The following is a 19,885-nucleotide window of genomic DNA, read 5'->3' as shown; positions in this document are numbered from 1 at the left end:
AATGTTTGAGAAAATTTCGGAAGGTTTTATAATGCAGACGACTGAAGAACGACATTAAGAAAAAGATCACCGTGCAATATCGACGAGTGCGCTTATACAAATAATTGTGCATAATGGATTACCTGTGCAGCAGAGCCATCAGTATGGCAATAGGGCTAGCGGTGGAGACACACAATATAAAATGTAATAAAAATATGCGATAAAAGATAGCATTGTAAATGAAAGAGATTAACCGTTGCGCATAGTACGTGTCACGTTTAAACGAATGACATTATAAAATGTTAATATACTTTATATATACTATATGTTTGTATACTAATAGTATGCAAGATCACCACTGCTCTGTATTATTTGCTTCTATAATCTTTGCCTGCCTCTTTTGTTCTTTCTACTTCTTTTTCGTCGTCGTCATCATCTTCTTCTTTATCTCTTTTCTCCTCCTTCTTCTTCTTCCTCTTCGTCTACTTCTTCGCCACGTCCTCTTCCTCCTTCTCTTCCACCTCTCTCTCCTTCCATTTCTATTTCTGCTTTTCTCTCTCTACTTTTTATTTCCGTTGATTTTCGTGCGATGGCGTAATTTTGTTATTCCGCTTCCTTTGTGACAGCAGCTCCTTCTCGATTAGCATTCAACGATGGATTTCGTTCGCGACACGACTATGCGAGTAAACGGCGAGGGAAAAGTAATATATGGCAACGATTTTACAATATGGAATAAGACGCGTTATTAGATAATCGGTGCGTGAAAAAAACCGCGCGTGCTTGCTTGTGCATTGCAGTGCGTTGTCAATATTTCCACTATAAAAGTGTCCGCGCATCCGAGGAACATGCATCCATGAATTTCACTCACGCGAGCCACTTACCTTTGATACTCTTCTTTATGCATCGCACCTCTTTTGTCGAAACCATCGGTGACCAAAGCGTCCAACACGAGGGACTGCACCAATCTTTTGTCGCCTGTCGAGAATTAATCGATTAGTCAGTGACGAATCCGATTTTTATGCCAGAAATACAGACGTATGTACGTTATAGTAAAGATAATTACAATAATAAGCATCCTTGTCGGCTTTGCTCGCTTGCTTATGGTGCGAGCTCGGATTCCTTGGTCTCAAGGACATCCATTTCCACCCCGGGACCAACGCTCGAGCCAGAAAATGGAGAACGCGTTTCTCGGGAGAGGGGAACCACTTTTCGGAAGCCGAACTATATTCACAGTACACCCAGTCGGGATGCACTTTCCAATTGTTTCCCTTAAAATACTCGGTTACTGAGAACGCGAAATATGTCCAAGGTTGTTATTTCTTCCATGAAACAGCCGTATGAACCGCGAAAAGTTTGTTTAAACAATTCGTCACTTACCATTTATTATAGCGCGTTTGATTTCGTGTTCGGCTAACAATTCAAACATGCCGTAACCCTCGGGCAACGCTAATCCCAATGAAAACGGCGTTCCTTCTATCGCTTTATAAAAATAATTGTGACGTCTAATGGTGACTCGTCTCTGTATGTGTGTGTGTGTGCACGCGCGTACCGGAAAAAATAAAAACGTTTACGTTAAACAACGAGAATAACACGTGTTTATTCTCATAATTAGTAACAATAATTAATAACACTTTTATCAACATGTTGTCAGTAGAGACGACAATACGTGTTTAGAAATGATTTATAAGGTAATGTGCGAAAGCAAAGAAGAAGCAATAACCGATATTTCCAATACACCACGCTTATACTGACCATATCATCGTAATGAATTTTGATTGCAAAGTCAGTCTCGCCTTCCTTTTGGTCGATCATATCGTGCCTTAACTGCAACATAAAGAAGAAGGGAGAGAGGAAATGGATACCTCAGATACATGTATAGCGTTGAATATGAGATAGATATAAGTAGATCGAGAAGAACTTACATCGAGAAGAAGGGAATTGTTCAACGGATGCGACGGTCCATCGTACTCTGCGAGTTCGACTTCCGACAAGTCTACACTAATATACGTAGGTTTTAACGTTTCCTCGTACTAAAACGAAACAACAACAACAACATGAACAATGTTACAATTGACTCGTGTTTCCATTGCTAAATTTACATTACGCGAAAAAGTCAAATTTGCTATAATTTGTATGCTCTTTGTTTTACTTACGTCCGTGTTCCCTGGCTGCAGCGATAAAAGGAGAAAATAACAATGTCACTGAACATTGAGAGAACGCAGCAATAGCTGAACAGAAATCGCTTTGAATAAAGCCTCCTGTTGAATGCATTTCTCGAAAATTACTCACCAAAGGTCGTAAATCCGGATGATACAGAACACGACCATTATTATCGACGATAAAGGAGTACCCGTTGACACCTAACTGGAAATGGATAAAATCGATGATTTTACCAAAAACATGTCTTTGTCACGTTCTTCTTTACGCATGCGCCTACCTTGTAAGGGGGGACCAATTTCTGAATCTCTTCCACGGGTACATCGGTACCCACGATACCCAATAAATTGGCTGTTTTTACCTGTGAACGAAAGAGAGACAGAAAAAATGTAGAGACGTAAATATGCATAAAAAACGAAATTTTCAGAGATATCGTGATTGTAACTGTTGTGTACATCATCGTCTTTTTATATGATGGCTTAATGATCGCCATCGACGAATGAATATGTGACAAATGATGAGTGAAATGTGTGATAATTATAGGCAGTTAGGTAGACGTGAAGAGAAAAAGAATAGGCAAGAGATTACAATACACATTACCGTATAGTTTCGACGATCTAGAATGGGCGCGGTAACCGATGTCATTAGCTGTCCAATGTTCTCCTTACCATATCGTCCGCTCTGGGAAAAGATGAAAAAATTTCGGTGGATCTATGTATCAGTTTTCGGTGTACTATGTATGCAGGGGTACATACCATATGTATAAAAGTGTGATCATATGAAACACATACCTTTCCACCAACGTAAACTGGACTCCAATGAATAGGATGATCATGTTGATACAGTACCATAGGCCGAGCGAGCACTTTTACATATTCGAAAACTTTACTCTTGATGTCTTCTAATTCGGTAATTCTCGCATAAAATCCTGTGAAAAATGGAAAAATCACGATCGAACATGCAGATGATCTCTGGTTAGAAAAATTTGTGCGATTGAAAAAATTTACGAAGACGGAAATACATACCTTTGTTCGCGCATGCTGTATTACGCAATTCGGGACTTTTATCACCTCCGATGAGATAGGTAAAAATACGAACGGGCATATGAGGCCAATTATATCGCTTGATTACATCTGTAGGTAAGCCAGTATTATCGGAGGTAATTATCATAATTGCTTGATTGCACTGACTTCCTTGACCTGTTCTATTATATCTGTGAAGAATTTCAAAAGCTGCTCCGAGAGCAGCCGATATATTCGTCGGCGTTTCTTCGTGCTTCATCGAACTCGCTGCTACTTTTAATTCTTGTATATTTTCTGGCGATGCTTGAATCAAACTGTCTTTAAAGCATTGAACGATCTCTTCCGCGGTGTCTCCGTAACGATAAACGTTAATGTAATCATCGGGACCTAGAGTGTCGAGTATAGTTCGAACGGTGGTTGTGGCCAGACGTTTATTCCTCTCGGAAGCATAACACTCGATATCAACTAATATTGCCAAGTCTTTTGGGCTATTCGCAGCACCAACAAACCAATTGGAAATTCGAAAATCGTATACGTCTCGAACAACTCGATTCGAATTTTTGTTTGTGCTGGGTGTTCGTTCTTCCATCGGTGGCCAGGAAATTGCTGCAAGAAGAAAATAGGTGTCGTTGAATAACAAGTAGATAATGTGGTGTTGGTGTTAACGAACCTAGACTCCGATGAAATAGAAAAGAAACGTGTTTTTGTAAAAAATACAATTTGTTTGTAATACCAGGAAAACGTCTTAAGAATCCCGAAGTCGCTCCGTAGTATTGCCAGGAAAGTGATGGATCGCTTTCGTAATTGTTAACGAACAATAAATCCAAGTATTCGCTCCATTGAATACCGGCAGCTACTTCACGATCTGGAAGAAAATATGCCGAACCGTATTAAACTGGTCTTCTCGCTTACCTTACTGTTATAATCAAGAGAGAGAGAGAGAGAGAGAGAGAGAGAGAGAGAGAGAGAGAGAGAGAGAGAGAGAGAGAAAGAGAGAGAGAGAGAGAGAGAGAGAGAGAGAGAGAGAGAGAGAGAGAGAGAGAGAACTATGAAGGGAGATCGTGTTCACCAACACTCACCGTCGTCTTTGACACCAACAGGTAACAAAACCGTTGAAAGAGTAACGTTGACAGCTAAATGATCAAAGTGTCGATTAGAAGAGAGGAAAGTATCTTGACCGGCCCCGCCTGATGCTTTTCCATCTCCGGCAGAAGCGTCAAAACGCTGGGAAGCGTAGTATTTCGGAGATACATTACCATCTCTTGGTGCCGACACTGCTGCCTGTTCGGCGCTCTCTACCAATCTCTGTAATCGTTAGTTAGATTAGGTTAATTACGTCTCAATAACATGGAATTAAACAAAATGTCCAGCAACACACATAACAAGTCTCACCATAACGGCGTTCATTTTAAAATCCAACATATTCTTTACTTCTGCGACCATTTCTCGCACTAAGACGAGACCATCCTTTCTGACAATTTCAGCCTCCATTTCGTGATATTTCTGAAATCAAAACACGAAAACTGCATATACTCTGTTATCCTCTTCCTTAAAATTTCACTTATATCACTTTACGAGATTCTTCTCCCAAGAATCGATAATATCGACGACTTTTATTCGAATGAAAAATACACGTAAAGCAGCACTACCATAATTTTTAATATCACCTATTTACGTACTATGTATGTAGATCAACACCATATCGAGACTATTCGAATGAATAATAGAACGTGTAAGTCTAAGAGAGAAGAGTTTCTAAAGTTCTAAAATATATAAAATCTAAGTTCTAAATTCAATTGGTAATTCAAGATTAAATAATCAACTTTGATTGCCGCTCTGGACGAGCTCCCCTCCCCGAACATCGTCAGACTTTTCTTTTGTTTATGCCCGTACAGCGGCTAAGATAAAACACGTTAATACGCAAAAGTTTCGTTTCATCGGTGAAACCGAGACTCCAATACTATACACCACTGTTGAACAGAAGTTATTTCATCAAAAATTTCATCCGGTATTCGTTATTCGAATAAATTGTTATTCCAGCACTGCTATATTTACATTTTCGGCGAAGCCAAAAGCCGTACACGCAGTTCAACTGTCTTACCTTTTTACGAATAGTTTCCTTACCCTTTGTATTTCGCTCATTTTCGTAACTTGTTTGCCAAACTCCCATAGATCTACGCCAAATTTCAAGGCCCAGTTTTTTACTCTGCAAAACAATAAGAACAATATGTATTTATCGGTCAAATTGAAACTTGCTGATGAAACACAGTCCGCCTATTTTCCATTCTATACTTTCCACAATACATTTGAATCGAAGGAAAACGTTAAAAATTACACGTACGTGCACACGTTCTAAAGATTCATTGCAAGGGTAAACCCCATTGGAACGTGTATTTAATCGATTAGGAATGTTCGTATTCATACATCAATGCTGAATGATAAAAAGAAACATCAATGAACGAGTAAAAAGAGAAATCACCGAAATCAATGTTTTTTGCCTGGGATTACACTGGGTGTAAGCTAAATTAGTTTAACGGAACATGCGACAAACACTGTACAACGTCGTTCGTCGAACCAAAATCGAAGATTGTTCTGCCCGTAATCAGTTTCTACATATCATATAACATACGTTTAAGTGAGTACCATTGATGCATTCGTATATACGTACATGCTCACGTGCGCACGCACGTAGCTACGTTACGCATACACGCCGATTCTAATCCTCGTTAATCGACTGTGTACGCGTAACTTTACACGCGCCTGCGTTCTTTTTCATTCTCGTTGATTTCCTTTGAATCGTTGAAACCACTAGTTATTCCTGTTTTAATAGACAGGAATGAAACGTCTTGATATCTTAATATCGAATTGTATGGATTTAGACATACTTGTAGATATTACACTTTGGTGGTTCCTCTTTTGCCCCTCCCTTTCTATGGCCTACTATTATAGATAAAAGAATTGTATTTACATCTGCTCGTACATTAGTACAGAATTATTCGAATTTTCTTCTGGTCTTCATGAATTTTCTAGACTTGACTGAATCAATTGAATGGACTATTTCCCTGTACGTACGTACAGATACTTACATATGATTCACAGGCTGAATTTCGCTTATTAAACTGACATGGAACCGTCAGACGACTGTTCCCTAAATTTACGAAGTTCTTCGATACCTTTCGCAAAATATCCACGCCCTTTCAACACCCAGTATTTGACCTGCTTCGTCGAAGCAACAACCCCCCCTGATTATTCTATGATTCTACTGATTGGTTGATCAATTATCAATTGTAATGGACGTGCAATAGGAAAAGAAGCCGTAAAAGTTCTTACTCGTTGTGAGGTATATCCTCTTCTTGTTGATAACTCGATCTGATCCATAACAGCAACAACACTCCATAGTGCACAAGTTTTTTGACGGACAGAAACAACATTATTTCGACGCTAACGATGGACAGCCGAATACGAGTGAATGATGAAACGAACGAACGAACCAATCTTTTAAGGAAAACGTACACGTTAATTCGAAGTAACTTCTCGAAAAGAATTAGTCTTACCGCTCCCTCGTAGTAGCGATCGATCGGCCGAAACACGCGAGTCAGCGTTACGTGCGTGAATTTACCGTTTTGATGGAATCTTGTTTATCCGTATACATGTATATTCGATACTGAACACAACTTTGTAACGCTTGTATACGCTAGTACGTAGAAGCTTGCACGTATCATTCTTCGCCTTCTTTTATCTTCTTCTCTGAACGTACTCTTCGCACCAGACGATCCAAACTACACGCTAATCACACAGCTGCCAAACGAAAAAAGCTCCTTCCATTTCTCAGTACGTTTTTCGATACTGTGTCCGACGTTTCCTTGTGGCGAACACTTGAACTCTTATTCGTACGTCTATCGTTAACCGATCATATTTTGCTCCTCTATCTTTAAATTCCAAATTGAGTCGTTGTTTCAACGTCGTCGTCGATGAGAACAATAACAATCACTAGTCGACAATAACGACGACAATAACAAAAACGGAGCGACGACGGCAACGATGAAGACGATGATGATAACGCTGATGATGACGATGACGATGACGACGACGACGACGACAATGAAGAGATCGAGAACACAGATGAAGACGAGGACGAGGACAAGCACGATAAAAATGATGACGATGACGAGAGGAGGTATAATACAATCGAAAGGAGGCGAAAACTCGTGAAGAAAAGCAGTAACTAATCAGCGTAAATTGAAAAACACGTAATAATTCACCTCCAACGCGCAGTTTTTCTTCGTAAACATTTTTCAGAACATGACACGAGCTTCTCTAACGATCGAATCATCTCAAAGACAAAACTGTCTTCAACGTACACACGTATATGAACACCCGATCGACCGATCGCCCGAAGGACCGAACGACTAACCAACCAAGAGACAAACGAAAAAAACGATCCTACGTCAGACCAGCCCCGGGATAGTGTGTAGAACGTTGTTTCTCTTTATTATCGTATCTTTTCGAGGCGTACGTATATTTTCCTTTTCACGAATAAATGAGACATCGTTCGATGCGCTGTCGACACGATTCGTTTGTGCGATTCACGATTGCACCACCGATTACCGCCTTGTCGCGCGATCTCTCAAGTATGTTCACACCGTAACGCGCAGAGAACCCGAAAGAATGAAGGACGAGGGTGGGATAAGAGAGTAGTGTGCAGAGAGAAGGAGAAAGAGATAGAGTGGCGGGGGTGTGTGGTCTGGGGTGTTGGGTGCGAGGGACGGTTGGGGGTGGTTGCGCGAAGCAAAGAAGGGGAATGCAGAGGAGATGGAAAAAAGAAAAAATTATAGAAAAATCGAGTGTTTGCATGCGGTGCGAGCGCGCGAGATCACGAGATATTCGATACGCGAAATATTGCGATGCGACGAAGCTTTACGTTCTATCCCGAATAAGAATACCCATTACAAGCGAGACGACGGTTCCGTTTTGATAGCACTTTCTCATGAAAATCGGGCAAAGATGGTGTACACGAGCCGCTTTATGCCCGAACCAAAGGTAGCTGGTTGGTCGGCTGGCGCGCGCGCATTACTCTTACTACGTCTACTACGTTGCCCGTCCGTTTTAGGAGAGTAACGCTATTCTACGAGTGTGAGCGTCTGTACTCACTACCAACCCCTCTCCCCACTGCCACACTCAATTCCGACCACCATCGCCCGCCCCTCCTCTCTGGAAACGATAGGAAAATGAGAATGTAGGCAGTCGTCCAACACCAGCTAATGGTAATGGTAGTAGTGCTGTTGGTGACAACGGCTGGCTGCGCGCGGTGATGATGCCGAGACGAAGTGCAGTAGGAAGAGCTGGCGATGATGGTAGAGCAGCTCTGGTGATGTCAATGGTGGTAGGTTGTGTGGTAGTAGCTAGTGCTGGTGGTGGTGCTGCTGCTGCTGCAACGATGAGAGCAGCGGCAACGACGGCGTTCGAGATGAAACGGAACTAGGGGAAGAGCAGCTTAGATTGACGACACCGAGGTAGGGGAGGTAGAAGGTAGGAGGTGAAGGTTTCAAGATATGGAAACGAACAGAGACGATGCGTGGGAACAGAGATAGGTAGCAGCATCGAGAAGGAGCTCTTTCTCTCTTGGAACGACCGAAAACGAACGAACAGGGACAAGTTTAGGATAGGGGGAAGAGAGCGAGATACTCACGACCTCACACCATAAAGGAGAGATGCTTGCAACCGGCCGCGCAAGCTCAGCATCATTGATTTAACGCGTATCTATACTTTCACAAAGCAAAGTCAACTTCCTAGTTTCTAAGGATTCCGGAAGCTCGGCGTTCTTCTACCCTTTCCACTCCAACTTTCCGCTCCCTCCCCCCTTCACTTCTAATCGCATAAACATTTCGCATCATTTTGAAACGGTAGTAGTCATTTCTTTCGCGATAAACCATTACATACATAACGTTTAACGGAAAATTAATCGATGATGATGACCACCCACATGTACCGTATCGAGTTAATTTCATCGAATCCATTACCGTAGGAAAGGCTGCCTTTGAAAAATTTATTCGAAATGATTCGAGGACGAATCTTTCGGAACTTCTACCACAATTCAAAAACGACCAAACTGTGAGAATTGTAACAACTTTTATTTTTTTAATTTAGTTTAGTCGAAGCTAATGTAAAAAAAAGCTGTATCGCCGTTGAAACATCCAAATTTTCAATCACTTATTATGTGTATTTCTCTCGTATTTTCTACATTTTGTTTATTTATTTAAAAAATTCATATATATATATATAGAATATCTCGAGTATAGCATATCTTAGCATAAAACATCCTTATTTGTAGAGTTTATAAACCTTAGTTGCTGTTACCGCTATTATTATTATTCTTATTCTTATTATTGTTGTTATTACTAGTATCATTATTATTATCATTATTACTATTATTAATACTACTGTCATTATTATAATCAGTACTACGATCGCTATCACCATCATTATCGTTACACGATTATAGAAAGTAGAAGTATACAAATATTTATTTTGGCTAAAAAGGAAAAGACTCATGTCACCCATAAGTTCCTAGAAAAAGAAGGAAAGAAAATCAACTATGCAGCTTGGTATATAATTTCGTTCACTCGCATATTAACAATAGGACGAAGCTCTTGTTGAGCATAATCCTCCGGCAATGGCAATTGGGACACCATCTGAAGTATGGACGTAGATCTACTCTCGTTCGATTGTAACAAACTTCTAGCTAAATGTAACGTTCTCTTAGCAATTTCCGCTTGGCAAAGTCTACGACAAAAAACCAAATCGGTGTGCATGTAACTGCCGAATGTAAGCATGGGCCTGCTGACCTTACTGTTTGCGTGCGTACGCGCGCGCAAAAATAAGTGTGTGATTAAAAGAGGGTCAAAAATTGAAAAACCACGAACGATTAAATTACCTGTGTTTAGCAGTTGGACATGGAAACTGATTAATCTTGGATGGAAGACTTGATAATCGCTGTTTCAGCGATTCTAATTTCGAACTTATTCCACGCGGATCGGCACCGTGCAATAACGATTCAATGTCCATAGTTATTTCCATATACTCCCAAAGTAATTGTCCTTGGTATGACCAACCGCTTACAGTGTTGCTACACTCCGAGGGAATCAACGGACGTAATAGATCGCGCAGATATTCGTAATTCTCTGGAGGGATAGAACGAAGGACAAGATAGTAAGAAGCTGTAACGCTTTTGTATTTCTTTTGAGTATTCATGTGAGAAACTGTACCATTTATTATAGCGTCTGCTGCTAAATGCTCGATGATAATTTCATGAGCCATGTTCCACTGTTCCGCTTGAATGAAATAAATAGCTGCTTTTCCATATCTGCAAGCAAACAAACGGATTATTTGACAAGAATTGAAACACTTTGAAAAACTTTTCTTTTCCTCTCATCCTTTTACAAATACATACCTGTAGACAATAAGATTACATGTAGACAATATTAATATATAATCGATGCACCAACCTTTTCGATACATAACTTTTGACAGCTTTGGCCTGGTGAATCCAAACGGAAGGTATACCCAGTTCCTCCCTCAAAAATTTTTCTCGTTCTATGTAGTCGGTGATATCGTCTATTTCGACATGACGTTGCAGTAAATGCATTACCGCAGTTTTCCTTTTTCCAGCATCCCTTAGATGTAACATGACGAATATAGCCCAATGCCAGAGTCCATATGCTTCTAGCTGTGTCGCGAAATTAACATGCGTTAAAGTAGCGACATGTTCCGAAAGATATGAATAACCCAAAGCTAAAAGTACTTGCTGCATCAGCCAGCTACGGTTGAATAAAATCATTTTAGATAAACGCAATGTCAATGGTCTATAATCCAATGGGTCGGCAGTATGTGTCGCTGGATTTAATAATTCTCCCATCGTATGGTTGCCAGTGCAAAATAATTTCAAAAGATGAAAACAGAGATCGTATATTGGTTTCTCATTGTTTACCACTTCAACCTCGTAATCGTCCCCTTTGTATTCAGGTTTAGGTATTGTTGTATACGTGTATGCTGTCTTATCCGTATCGAAAGACGTCTCGTAAAGCTCTAACGTGTCCCTTATCGAGGCAATTGGAGATGAAAAATACCTGCAATGCACATAGAGGCGGCGCGAAACGCACAACGTTCATATGACGCGAGAATACGCGAAATACTGTCTCGTTGATATAATAGAAAAGAAAAACAGTTAGGTTAAGAACAGAACAGAATAGAAAAGGAAAGAACAGAACTATGAACGTTACCACAGATGAACGGCCAGAGCTCTCTTCCAATCGAAGCCTTCGCAGACATTGATAAGACCATGTTTACTAGGCACAAGTGGTTCACCCGCTACCAATGCGAAAAGTTTTAATCGCTCCAGCGAAATGTTCTCGTCAACACCAGCATCTTGCCATAACGCGAGTTGTTGCTTTATCAAAACCTTTATAGGCATTCCACTGCGTAACTGTGCCATCAATGAAGCCAAACAATGATCGCCCATGTCTTGTGCAGTTTTACACGCTTCTTCTAATTCAAGAGCTTCGAGATTTCATACGAATTAGAGGAGAGCAGAAAACCAAAGAAAAAAGAAAAGAAAACATCATTTTCAACAGTCAAACGCGGAAGAATTCACTCGTAAAATGTACATACCAGATAGTAAAAGCAATATCTTTGTTTCGTTACTAATACTCGTGTCTTCCCACTCGAGCGTTTTTCGTATAACGTTTCTTAACCATTCCCCTATAGCTTCTCGCCGCGCTACCACGATAGTATGATCTTCTGGAGTTTCTAGAAAACAACAAAACGCATCAGCACACGTTTTATTTTCTGCGTCGCCACACGTATAACATCTACCTACATACGCACGCACGCACACATGCATACGTGCTCAAAAAGTACACACATAAGATTGAAAGAGAAAGAGCGATACGATAATATATTCGAAGGATTAAACGATCAATATGATAAATAATAATCTGGTGGTGTACCGATGAAAAAACATACCTGTGGCAACATTTACATCAGCCAGGGTCCCCCAAAGAGCCGCGCAAAGTTTCCAAACGTTGGCAACGTACGAGGCGTAACAATCTGTAGCGTATTGCTTCGCAAATTCTTCGGCTAAACTACAATGAGCATGTAAAGCCATGCTCGCTTTATTAATATCTATATCTACGTTAAAAACTGGACAGTCTCCTTCTTGGTTCATTATACAATGCGATAGTTGAATTTTCAAATGGCCCTCTATACTTTCCTTGAGTGGTGTTGATAAATAATGGAAAAGGAAAATGGAAATATTCGAAAATCCGTAATTCCAAAAGAAAGGTGTTATAAAAACAAATTGCTAAAATTTACCTCGAACGCTTGAACATCTGTCCCATTACCACCTAAAATTTGTATACGTTGAACTATTGCGGCAGATGTTGTATCTTCAGAGAAACGACCACACACATAAGATCCGATTTGTTCGAATGAACTATGTAATGGAACATCGCTAACTTGTTTTTGTGTACTCAATGTTAGTAATGTTAAACCGCGTCCCCAACTCGGTTTGAACATTCGTCCCATTTGTATGCCTAAATGAACCATATGAAAAAGCACATATTCATTTGCAATGTTAATTACGTAAATTCTTGGTAGATAAAAGCTTTACGATGAAGAAAAAAAGCAACTGTTCAGTTTACCGGTATCAGCAACGGAGCGAGATTCTAGCTTATGTATAATAGACTTTGATAATGGAATCACTTCGGAATGCCACTTAAGAATTGTAGTCACCGGAGTTATCGGAGGATCCGGAAAACCTTTTCCATATATCGACGATTTCGTAACAACCACGTCCATCGAACGTTTCAACTTGGGATCTGCTGCAATATAAATCCATGATTACTCGTTACTCGTTACACAAAATATGAGAAAACATTTATTTTCACCTGTTTGATAGGTTTGTCCGGTTTTACCTGTTATCGTCGAAAGAGCCGGTTCTTCGTATGAAACCGTTGGCATGCGATGAACAGTTAAATTTGATCGCAATATCGGACTGTAGGTTGACGACTCGTGTCTTTGATCTTCGTCAAATGTTTGAACAGTATCAATGAAACATCGCAATGATCCTTTATGTCCGGAAAGAAGTAGCGCTCGACTCGATTCTAGAAATATAGTTTTCAATTCACAAGTTTCAATAAGAAATTTCAGTAAGTATCGGTATTATATAGTTGCTGACAAACAATATTGTGTAAAAAATACATTTATGTTTTACCTTGATCATAAACCTCGTTGATCTCTTCGTCGCTACCATCGAAGAAGCTGGCTTTCATTAATTGCAGCTTATGGCTGTCAGTACCCAAAATACGAGCGTTATCACCAGTTGGGCTTATCGGTAACTGTTTTTCGCGATTATAGTCTCCTGAAAGAGAGTTTGATCGTATAGAACGGGGGGCAAACACAATCATCTTAATAACTGTCCAGTGTGTAGTACGTGTCACGTATGTACCTTGTTTTAATAATGGTAACTTGAAAAATCGAATTCCTGCATTCCCTGTTTTTGAATCATTGGTCGCGGTGGTGTCCTTGTTCTAATTGTACACGAAAAATGAAAATTCATCATATACAATACGCGTACGTCTAGCAACTAGTTTATATCATTTACCGGAACTTCCGATAGATCCACCACTAACTTGGTTGCAGATTTCTGTTGCGTTGCGGCGCACAATTTTAATCTTTTTGGGTCATTCACCGTAGGAACATTATTATCATCTTCGTCTGAATCGCTTAAACCGTACTTGGAGAAATGATCTACCTAAAAGAGCAATGTAAAGGTAACAAATATACAAGATTAAGGGAGAAGAAAATACATATTCATACTCGAAACACGATGAGAACCAAAATATGCTGTTGCTACCTTGCTTACGAGATTACCTTGAAAACCCAAGAACCAGTTTCAGGTCGATATTCGAGAAATCTAGTATCGTGTTTTGCCGATACTCTTCGTAATTTTTCTTCGTAATCCATCGCAGCCAGTCGACGGGGATCGGTAATCGGTTTGTGCAAAGACTTATCGTGCGGCCATACTCTATCTAAAGTAACTTGTGCTTTACGGTTTAATCCTTGCCCGACAGGCGGCTTTTCCTCGTCGTCGGGATAAATGATGACTTCTTTATGGCGAAAATGTACGATCTCGTCTAAATTCAGACCATATATATCAAATGATTCAGGGAAATACACGTTCCCATAGCCTTCGCGACCAACTGTGAAATTTGGTACAACGCACGTTTCTTCGCAAACATAATCGTCCAATTTATCGAGCGATGGAATTGTATAGTAACCTGCTCGCTTCAACATCACTTTTGCCGCATTTACCTTCCAATTCGAATTTTGTAACGTTGAAACGGAATTTTCATCCAACTCCTGGCTCGAGTCAGAATTCTGAGTTATAACATCCGGGCATGTTTTATCGGCCAGAGATGAAGTTTTTAAAGATGTATCCGCAGAACTGTTCATTTCAGAGCAAATCTGATTCGATGGATTGGCATTAGTATGATAAGGCCGCAATTCGGTAACGGTATTATTTATCACTTCTCCGGACGATGATGCGTTCGGACTGGTGAACAGCGAACGTTCACTCTCGAATGATTCTTCCTCGGAATTTTTAATCGCCGAATTGCGCGGAAGGCTCGTTTTCAACCAAGATGAAGATGATCTTCGATCGTTTGCTAATTGCCGATTATTATCTTGACTATGATTCTCTTTATCTACAGTTTCGATATTCGTATCTTCAATGTACGAATTCGTTACAATCGTCCGCTCTACTCCCTTAGCAGCAGGAGATTGTACATTTTTTTCCACGGTCTGCGAATTTTCGATGGGCCATGATATTATCGAGTTCGATATCGATTTTGGACGTAGCACTAAACGCTTTGCATTTGTACGAGGTTGAAATGCTTCTGAAAGTGGATCCTCTTCTTCGAGACCTTCAAACATTGACTTCTACAAAAATATTTTATATGTACATATATATTGTTCACATACAGCTTTATATCTAAATTAACTAACAAAATATTCAAATTACACCAAACATATTTACCTCCCAGATACTTTACCTTTGACAATTGTGCAGGCGTAACTACTTTGGCCTTAATTTTCGGAGACTTGTTATCAGTGGTAACCTTATATTGTGGACCATTCAATATTTTGGAAGGTGCATTCGCAGGTTTTAACAATTCTTCCGTTTTACCAGAAGCCTAAAAGTATACCGCCACATTATTTTAATAATATCAGATATTTCGACAGTTTCTTAAGAACGTTAGTATGCATTGTTGAAAAAGGATTTACAGGTAAAAGATTCTTCAATAACGGCGAATCACCGAATGGAGCAGACACCAAGGCCAAGATTTGTTGATGTACTGGTACTGTTCCCGAACTCTTTGCTTGATTAGTCGTATTCCTATAATGAGAAGATAAGAAGCAAAATTAGAGCACCTCTTTCATCGGTGATCAAAGAATAGTAAAATAAAAAAAAAAAAAAGATAGAAAAAAGTTTAACATGGATAATACCCAGCACCGAGCAATCCCATTCCAATACCCGTTCCTACGTTCGAATTGGTTCCAAAAGTTGAAGATCCAAACGATGCCGATGTATTGAAGGTTGCATTGTTTCCAGTGTTCCCGAATAAACCACCTGGTTTTTGTTGACCGAATAGAGTAGAACCACTACCCAATGTCAAACCAGTATTTGTACCTGTAAAAATAAATTTGCGCTTAACCTTGAACGAGGAGAAAAACATCATAGCATATTCGACGATATATTCGATATGTAATATGATATATTCGACAGTCACGGTAGTACTTAACAATTACCGAGTCCAGTTGAAGGTGCAGAAGTAGAACCAAAAGAGAATCCAGACGTTTGTCCTGCAGGTTTAAAAGATGTATTAAATAATGAAGGACCGGAATTTTGACCTGCAGTGAAACCTGTTGTAGTTCCAAAAGTGGATGCTGTAGTTGGTCCAAAACTCGGTGTTCCGAAACCTGTCGTTCCAGTTGATTTCGCACCAAATAAAGTTGTACCCGGATTACTAGATGGAGGTTGACCGAAGTTGCTGAAGCCAGTGCTAGACGATGTAGATGGTACATTGAACGCCGATTTGTTTTGATTGAATAAACCGATACTCTGTAAAGAAGCAAGCAAGACCACATTAATGTGCGATGTGCACAGCCAATCACGAGTATCCAAATTCTTCTTATTTCTTCTTTGTATTACCTGATTCGATTGTGTTGAACCAAATGGAGGCGCGAAACCAGTATTTTGAGCCGCATTAATACTGCCGAAACCTGCACCAGCAGTTTGGTTAGTATTGTTGGTTGCGAAGAGCGGCGTTGGAGCTGCTGCTGTAGATAAAACTATTTGTACTTTGTTAATATGAACAGCCTATGTATGCGCATTTCTGCATACGGATATACTGTTTATGAAGCGGTGTTAAGTGTTATCGGTCATGAATTAACACATTATCGATGTTATCGTACTTAAAAAGAAGTTAATACTTACTACCGAAAGGTTTGTTCTGGGTATTACTACCAAATAAATTTGTGTTTGGAGTAGAATTGAAAGCAAAATTGTTCGTTGTCGTCGTCGACGGTGTACCGAAATTTGTCATGGGCTTTGCAAACAAACCGCCCGAGCCAGATTGAGTAGTTGCTCCAAAACCTCCGCTCATACCAAAACCTAATTTAAAATGTACAAGAAAAGGCATTCTAAAGAAGAAGAAAAAGATGTAGATTGTTCATAATTTGAAGACCAGACTTCAAATATTGAATCACTCTATCGTTACGAGATGCAATATTTAACAAATATACAATAACTAGTTTGCGTTAGAATAGTTTACCCGTTGTCGCAGTACTAGTACCTGCCCCCGCATTGCCAAAAGGTGAAGGCTGTGCTGGTGCACCAAAAATTCCTGTACTGGGTCCTAAACGGTAAAGAAGTAAATGCACAAATAAGCAGATAATATCATGTAAATAAACGTTAATTAGATATTACTGTAAAAATACTAATAACACTTATAATGTATCTCATTATCTTGTTATAGCAGAAAATATCTTTATCCGATAAACTTTTTGTAGCGTGGAATTACCTTTTCGTCCCACGGAATAGTCCTCAAAACGTAACTCCTCGTAAGATTTTGATTCGTATTCTCTCATTGACGCGATGCAACAATGTCTCGCCGATATAGTATGAGATACACCATTTTTCGACATAGAATCAGTTGTAATGACGGGAGTAAATTTAACAACGGTACCAGTCATAGCTGTGGTCGTGGTATTTGTACTGCCGAAAGCTGAAACAGAAAAGAAGGCAAGTATTAAAAGCACAGATGCGTCTTTTTTTCCTTCCATCTGTAACACAGGTAAATATCATATGTCACGGTACGATACGATATTTACCAGGCGTTGTACCAAATAAATTGGTGTTTCCAGCGGTACTACTTTGTCCAAAAGGTGTGGTTTGTTGAGGTGATTGTTGAGGTTGCCCAAATAAGTTAGTTCCAGATGTAGCACCAAAGCTAAATGCAGCTGGTTTATTTGATTGTCCAAATGCTGAGGTTGCAGTGCTTGTACCAAACAGATTTGTACCTGCATTCTGCTGACTACCAAACAGATTGGTGTTTGTATTTGTTGTACCAAAACCTGTAAGTTGAAGGAAGAAAATGAATCTATGGTACTTAATACCTGCTGTAACATGTAATATGTAATACATATCATGGAATTAACTTAACTCTATCGACATTTCCAAAGTTTTACTATTGAATACAATCATCAAAAAAAGGAAAAAAAAAAACGACCACCTGCTCTCTAATATCCTTGTTCGCTTAAAATGTTCGATTAATTTCAAAACTGATAGAAAAATGCAAAGGTAGCAAACTTTAAACTCCTGCTACTTCCATTATATTAAATGAAAAATTTAACGTTTCAATGTGAAACAAATCGTTGCTATCAAATCATCGTCTTGTAAACGCGACAAATATTCGTACGAATAAATGTTGCAAAGTTATGACCAATAAAATGGTCTATGAATTGCTACCTCCAAAAGATGGCTGAGTAAATGCAGGCGGAGTGGTAGTATTACTGAATAAGCCACCAGTGGTAGAGCCTGCAGGCTTTGAACTAAATAGAGAAGTATTACTACTACCAAAGACTGGTGCAGCACCAGTGCCAAAGCTTGTTGTGGTAATTGGTTTACCAAATGCAGATTGCCCAAATGGACTGGATTGCGTTGCCGTATTGAAACCACCTGTAATTATTTACAAGTTGGCAAACAATTTAGAAACATACACTTATTAGGTGAAAAAATAAAGTAAGAAAGATATGTTAACTACTGATAAAATTTCACATTTTACTTACTGAACGACGTATTTCCAGATTGCCCAAACATGCTTACTACAATGGCTTCAATTTACTTTCAATACTTATTGCCACCTACAATATAATAATATATAAAATAGTTGAAAACAAAGATTTCGAATTAAGAAATATTTTTTAAATTAATCAACATATAAAACAACGCGCAAACCAAGTATTAAATTATCGCGATCCATAAACAAAAATGAGACGAAGAGAAAAAGAATACTTATATTAATGCGTGATAATAATGATTTTTTTTCCCCCTTAGAACGTTAGGAAAGTTACCGTTAAGACGCGATGAATAGGCGCGAATTGTCTTTCACTAATTGCAGACAATTGTCAGAACTTCTATATGAATATTAAAATGGTTCGTTACATTTTTACGAAACGTTCGTCCTTCGCAACATTCACTCTACGAAATTTCTTTTCTATACAAATTACTTGATAAAGAGGTTACGTAAATGAAAATTTTGGACGTGAATACCTGAAAATTTAACAAATAAGATAACATAAGAAATAATAATTTATCGACTTGCACAATTCGTTCTGTTACACTACCAATTTCTAATTACGTACAATTACTGGAAAAAATACGTACACATCACATACGCGTAATATACGTCGTAGAATTACAACCCTCGAAAGTCGATCGATAGTATAGCGACGATATTGTAAATTTGGTATACCAATAAATCGGTAACTATCAGGGTAGGCAAGGCAAAAAAGACAAAAGCACTGCAATTGATAAGTCATGTTTCATTGGTTGATTTATATTTAGAGATTCTTTTTCTTAAACTGCAATTGCAATTACAAATAAAGATGCCTAGAAGATTTTTTAATTCGAATACAAATAGGGAGTTTTATTATACACTTACGTTTTCATCTGATATAACAAAATACTTATATCATATTGTTGTATGATTTATTAAATTAAGTATACATACATTGAAAAGTAAATAATGAAAAATAATGAGAAAATTGAAAAATTTACTGCACCACTGAATTCGATCGGTATGAGATCCAATAGAAAAACAGACTAATTTCACTGTGATACACACGTACGTAAATATACGTATAAATAGATGGGTAGAATGCATTTGCAGAAATAATGGCTGACTAGTGCTGTTATCGCACACAGAGAGAAGCGATTGTATGGACTTTAATTTAGTGATTCGAGTCAAGAAAATTACGTTTTATAATAAAATAAACAACAGATGTTGACATCAAATTATATGATTTCAACTGATAAAAGTTAAATACTTAAACAAGTTAACCAGTTAGCCTGCATTTAGAAACATTGATAATTCGGATTGGGATAA

General features: G+C 38.9%; 3 protein-coding genes across 3 annotated transcripts in view; 1 reads left to right on the top strand and 2 right to left on the bottom strand.

Moving 5' to 3' along the window:
• LOC108574861 (voltage-dependent calcium channel subunit alpha-2/delta-3) overlaps positions 1-6,589 on the bottom strand; it is an 11,915-nt gene extending 5,326 nt beyond the window's left edge. The window contains exons 1-17 of the mRNA XM_017937506.1: positions 6,489-6,589; positions 5,283-5,364; positions 4,551-4,661; positions 4,238-4,463; positions 3,892-4,023; positions 3,162-3,764; positions 2,928-3,064; positions 2,737-2,817; positions 2,417-2,497; positions 2,269-2,343; positions 2,133-2,147; positions 1,902-2,009; positions 1,732-1,803; positions 1,357-1,498; positions 1,043-1,264; positions 861-954; positions 123-155 (exon numbers count right to left, since the gene is read on the bottom strand). Coding sequence (XP_017792995.1) covers positions 123-155; positions 861-954; positions 1,043-1,264; positions 1,357-1,498; positions 1,732-1,803; positions 1,902-2,009; positions 2,133-2,147; positions 2,269-2,343; positions 2,417-2,497; positions 2,737-2,817; positions 2,928-3,064; positions 3,162-3,764; positions 3,892-4,023; positions 4,238-4,463; positions 4,551-4,661; positions 5,283-5,364; positions 6,489-6,589 — 2,315 coding nt within the window. The remainder of the gene's footprint in view (positions 1-122; positions 156-860; positions 955-1,042; positions 1,265-1,356; positions 1,499-1,731; positions 1,804-1,901; positions 2,010-2,132; positions 2,148-2,268; positions 2,344-2,416; positions 2,498-2,736; positions 2,818-2,927; positions 3,065-3,161; positions 3,765-3,891; positions 4,024-4,237; positions 4,464-4,550; positions 4,662-5,282; positions 5,365-6,488) is intronic.
• Positions 6,590-6,605: 16 nt separating this feature from the next.
• LOC108574860 (aspartate and glycine-rich protein-like) lies at positions 6,606-8,640 on the top strand. The gene is made up of 3 exons (XM_017937505.1): positions 6,606-6,667; positions 7,186-7,379; positions 8,399-8,640. Exons 1-3 carry the CDS (start codon positions 6,606-6,608, stop codon positions 8,638-8,640), a joined length of 498 nt encoding a protein of 165 aa, XP_017792994.1.
• A 2,656-nt stretch (positions 8,641-11,296) lies between these two features.
• LOC108574979 (nuclear pore complex protein Nup98-Nup96) lies at positions 11,297-19,225 on the bottom strand. The gene is made up of 22 exons (XM_017937663.1): positions 19,165-19,225; positions 18,567-18,641; positions 18,247-18,456; positions 17,610-17,852; positions 17,300-17,503; positions 17,051-17,134; positions 16,714-16,890; positions 16,429-16,568; positions 16,026-16,338; positions 15,723-15,906; positions 15,501-15,612; positions 15,269-15,409; positions 14,088-15,155; positions 13,819-13,968; positions 13,663-13,744; positions 13,429-13,575; positions 13,130-13,318; positions 12,857-13,036; positions 12,528-12,748; positions 12,180-12,426; positions 11,826-11,963; positions 11,297-11,714 (listed from the first exon to the last, which is right to left on the bottom strand). Exons 2-22 carry the CDS (start codon positions 18,595-18,597, stop codon positions 11,434-11,436), a joined length of 4,542 nt encoding a protein of 1,513 aa, XP_017793152.1. The 5' UTR covers positions 18,598-18,641; positions 19,165-19,225; the 3' UTR covers positions 11,297-11,433.
• Between the last annotated feature and the right edge of the window lie 660 nt (positions 19,226-19,885).

This window comes from Habropoda laboriosa, unplaced genomic scaffold (assembly GCF_001263275.1).
Source record: "Habropoda laboriosa isolate 0110345459 unplaced genomic scaffold, ASM126327v1 scaffold210, whole genome shotgun sequence".
Lineage (NCBI taxonomy): Eukaryota > Metazoa > Arthropoda > Insecta > Hymenoptera > Apidae > Habropoda > Habropoda laboriosa.
This window is presented reverse-complemented; position numbering and strand designations above follow the sequence as displayed.

Bases quoted from the DNA above. Each gene is read 5' to 3' on its own strand.
- LOC108574979 (XM_017937663.1), bottom strand. From the start codon at position 18,597: ATGTTTGGGCAATCTGGAAATACGTCGTTCA. The intron at 13,037-13,129 runs GTAAAACCGGAC...TTTATATTGCAG, and splicing joins GGCTCTTTCGACGATAACAG to CAGATCCCAAGTTGAAACGT. The intron at 12,749-12,856 runs GTAAACTGAACA...TGGTTCATTTAG, and splicing joins TCGCTCCGTTGCTGATACCG to GCATACAAATGGGACGAATG.
- LOC108574860 (XM_017937505.1), top strand. From the start codon at position 6,606: ATGGACAGCCGAATACGAGTGAATGATGAAACGAACGAACGAACCAAT. The intron at 6,668-7,185 runs GTACACGTTAAT...ACAAAAACGGAG, and splicing joins ACCAATCTTTTAAGGAAAAC to CGACGACGGCAACGATGAAG. The intron at 7,380-8,398 runs GTAACTAATCAG...ATGAGAATGTAG, and splicing joins AAAACTCGTGAAGAAAAGCA to GCAGTCGTCCAACACCAGCT.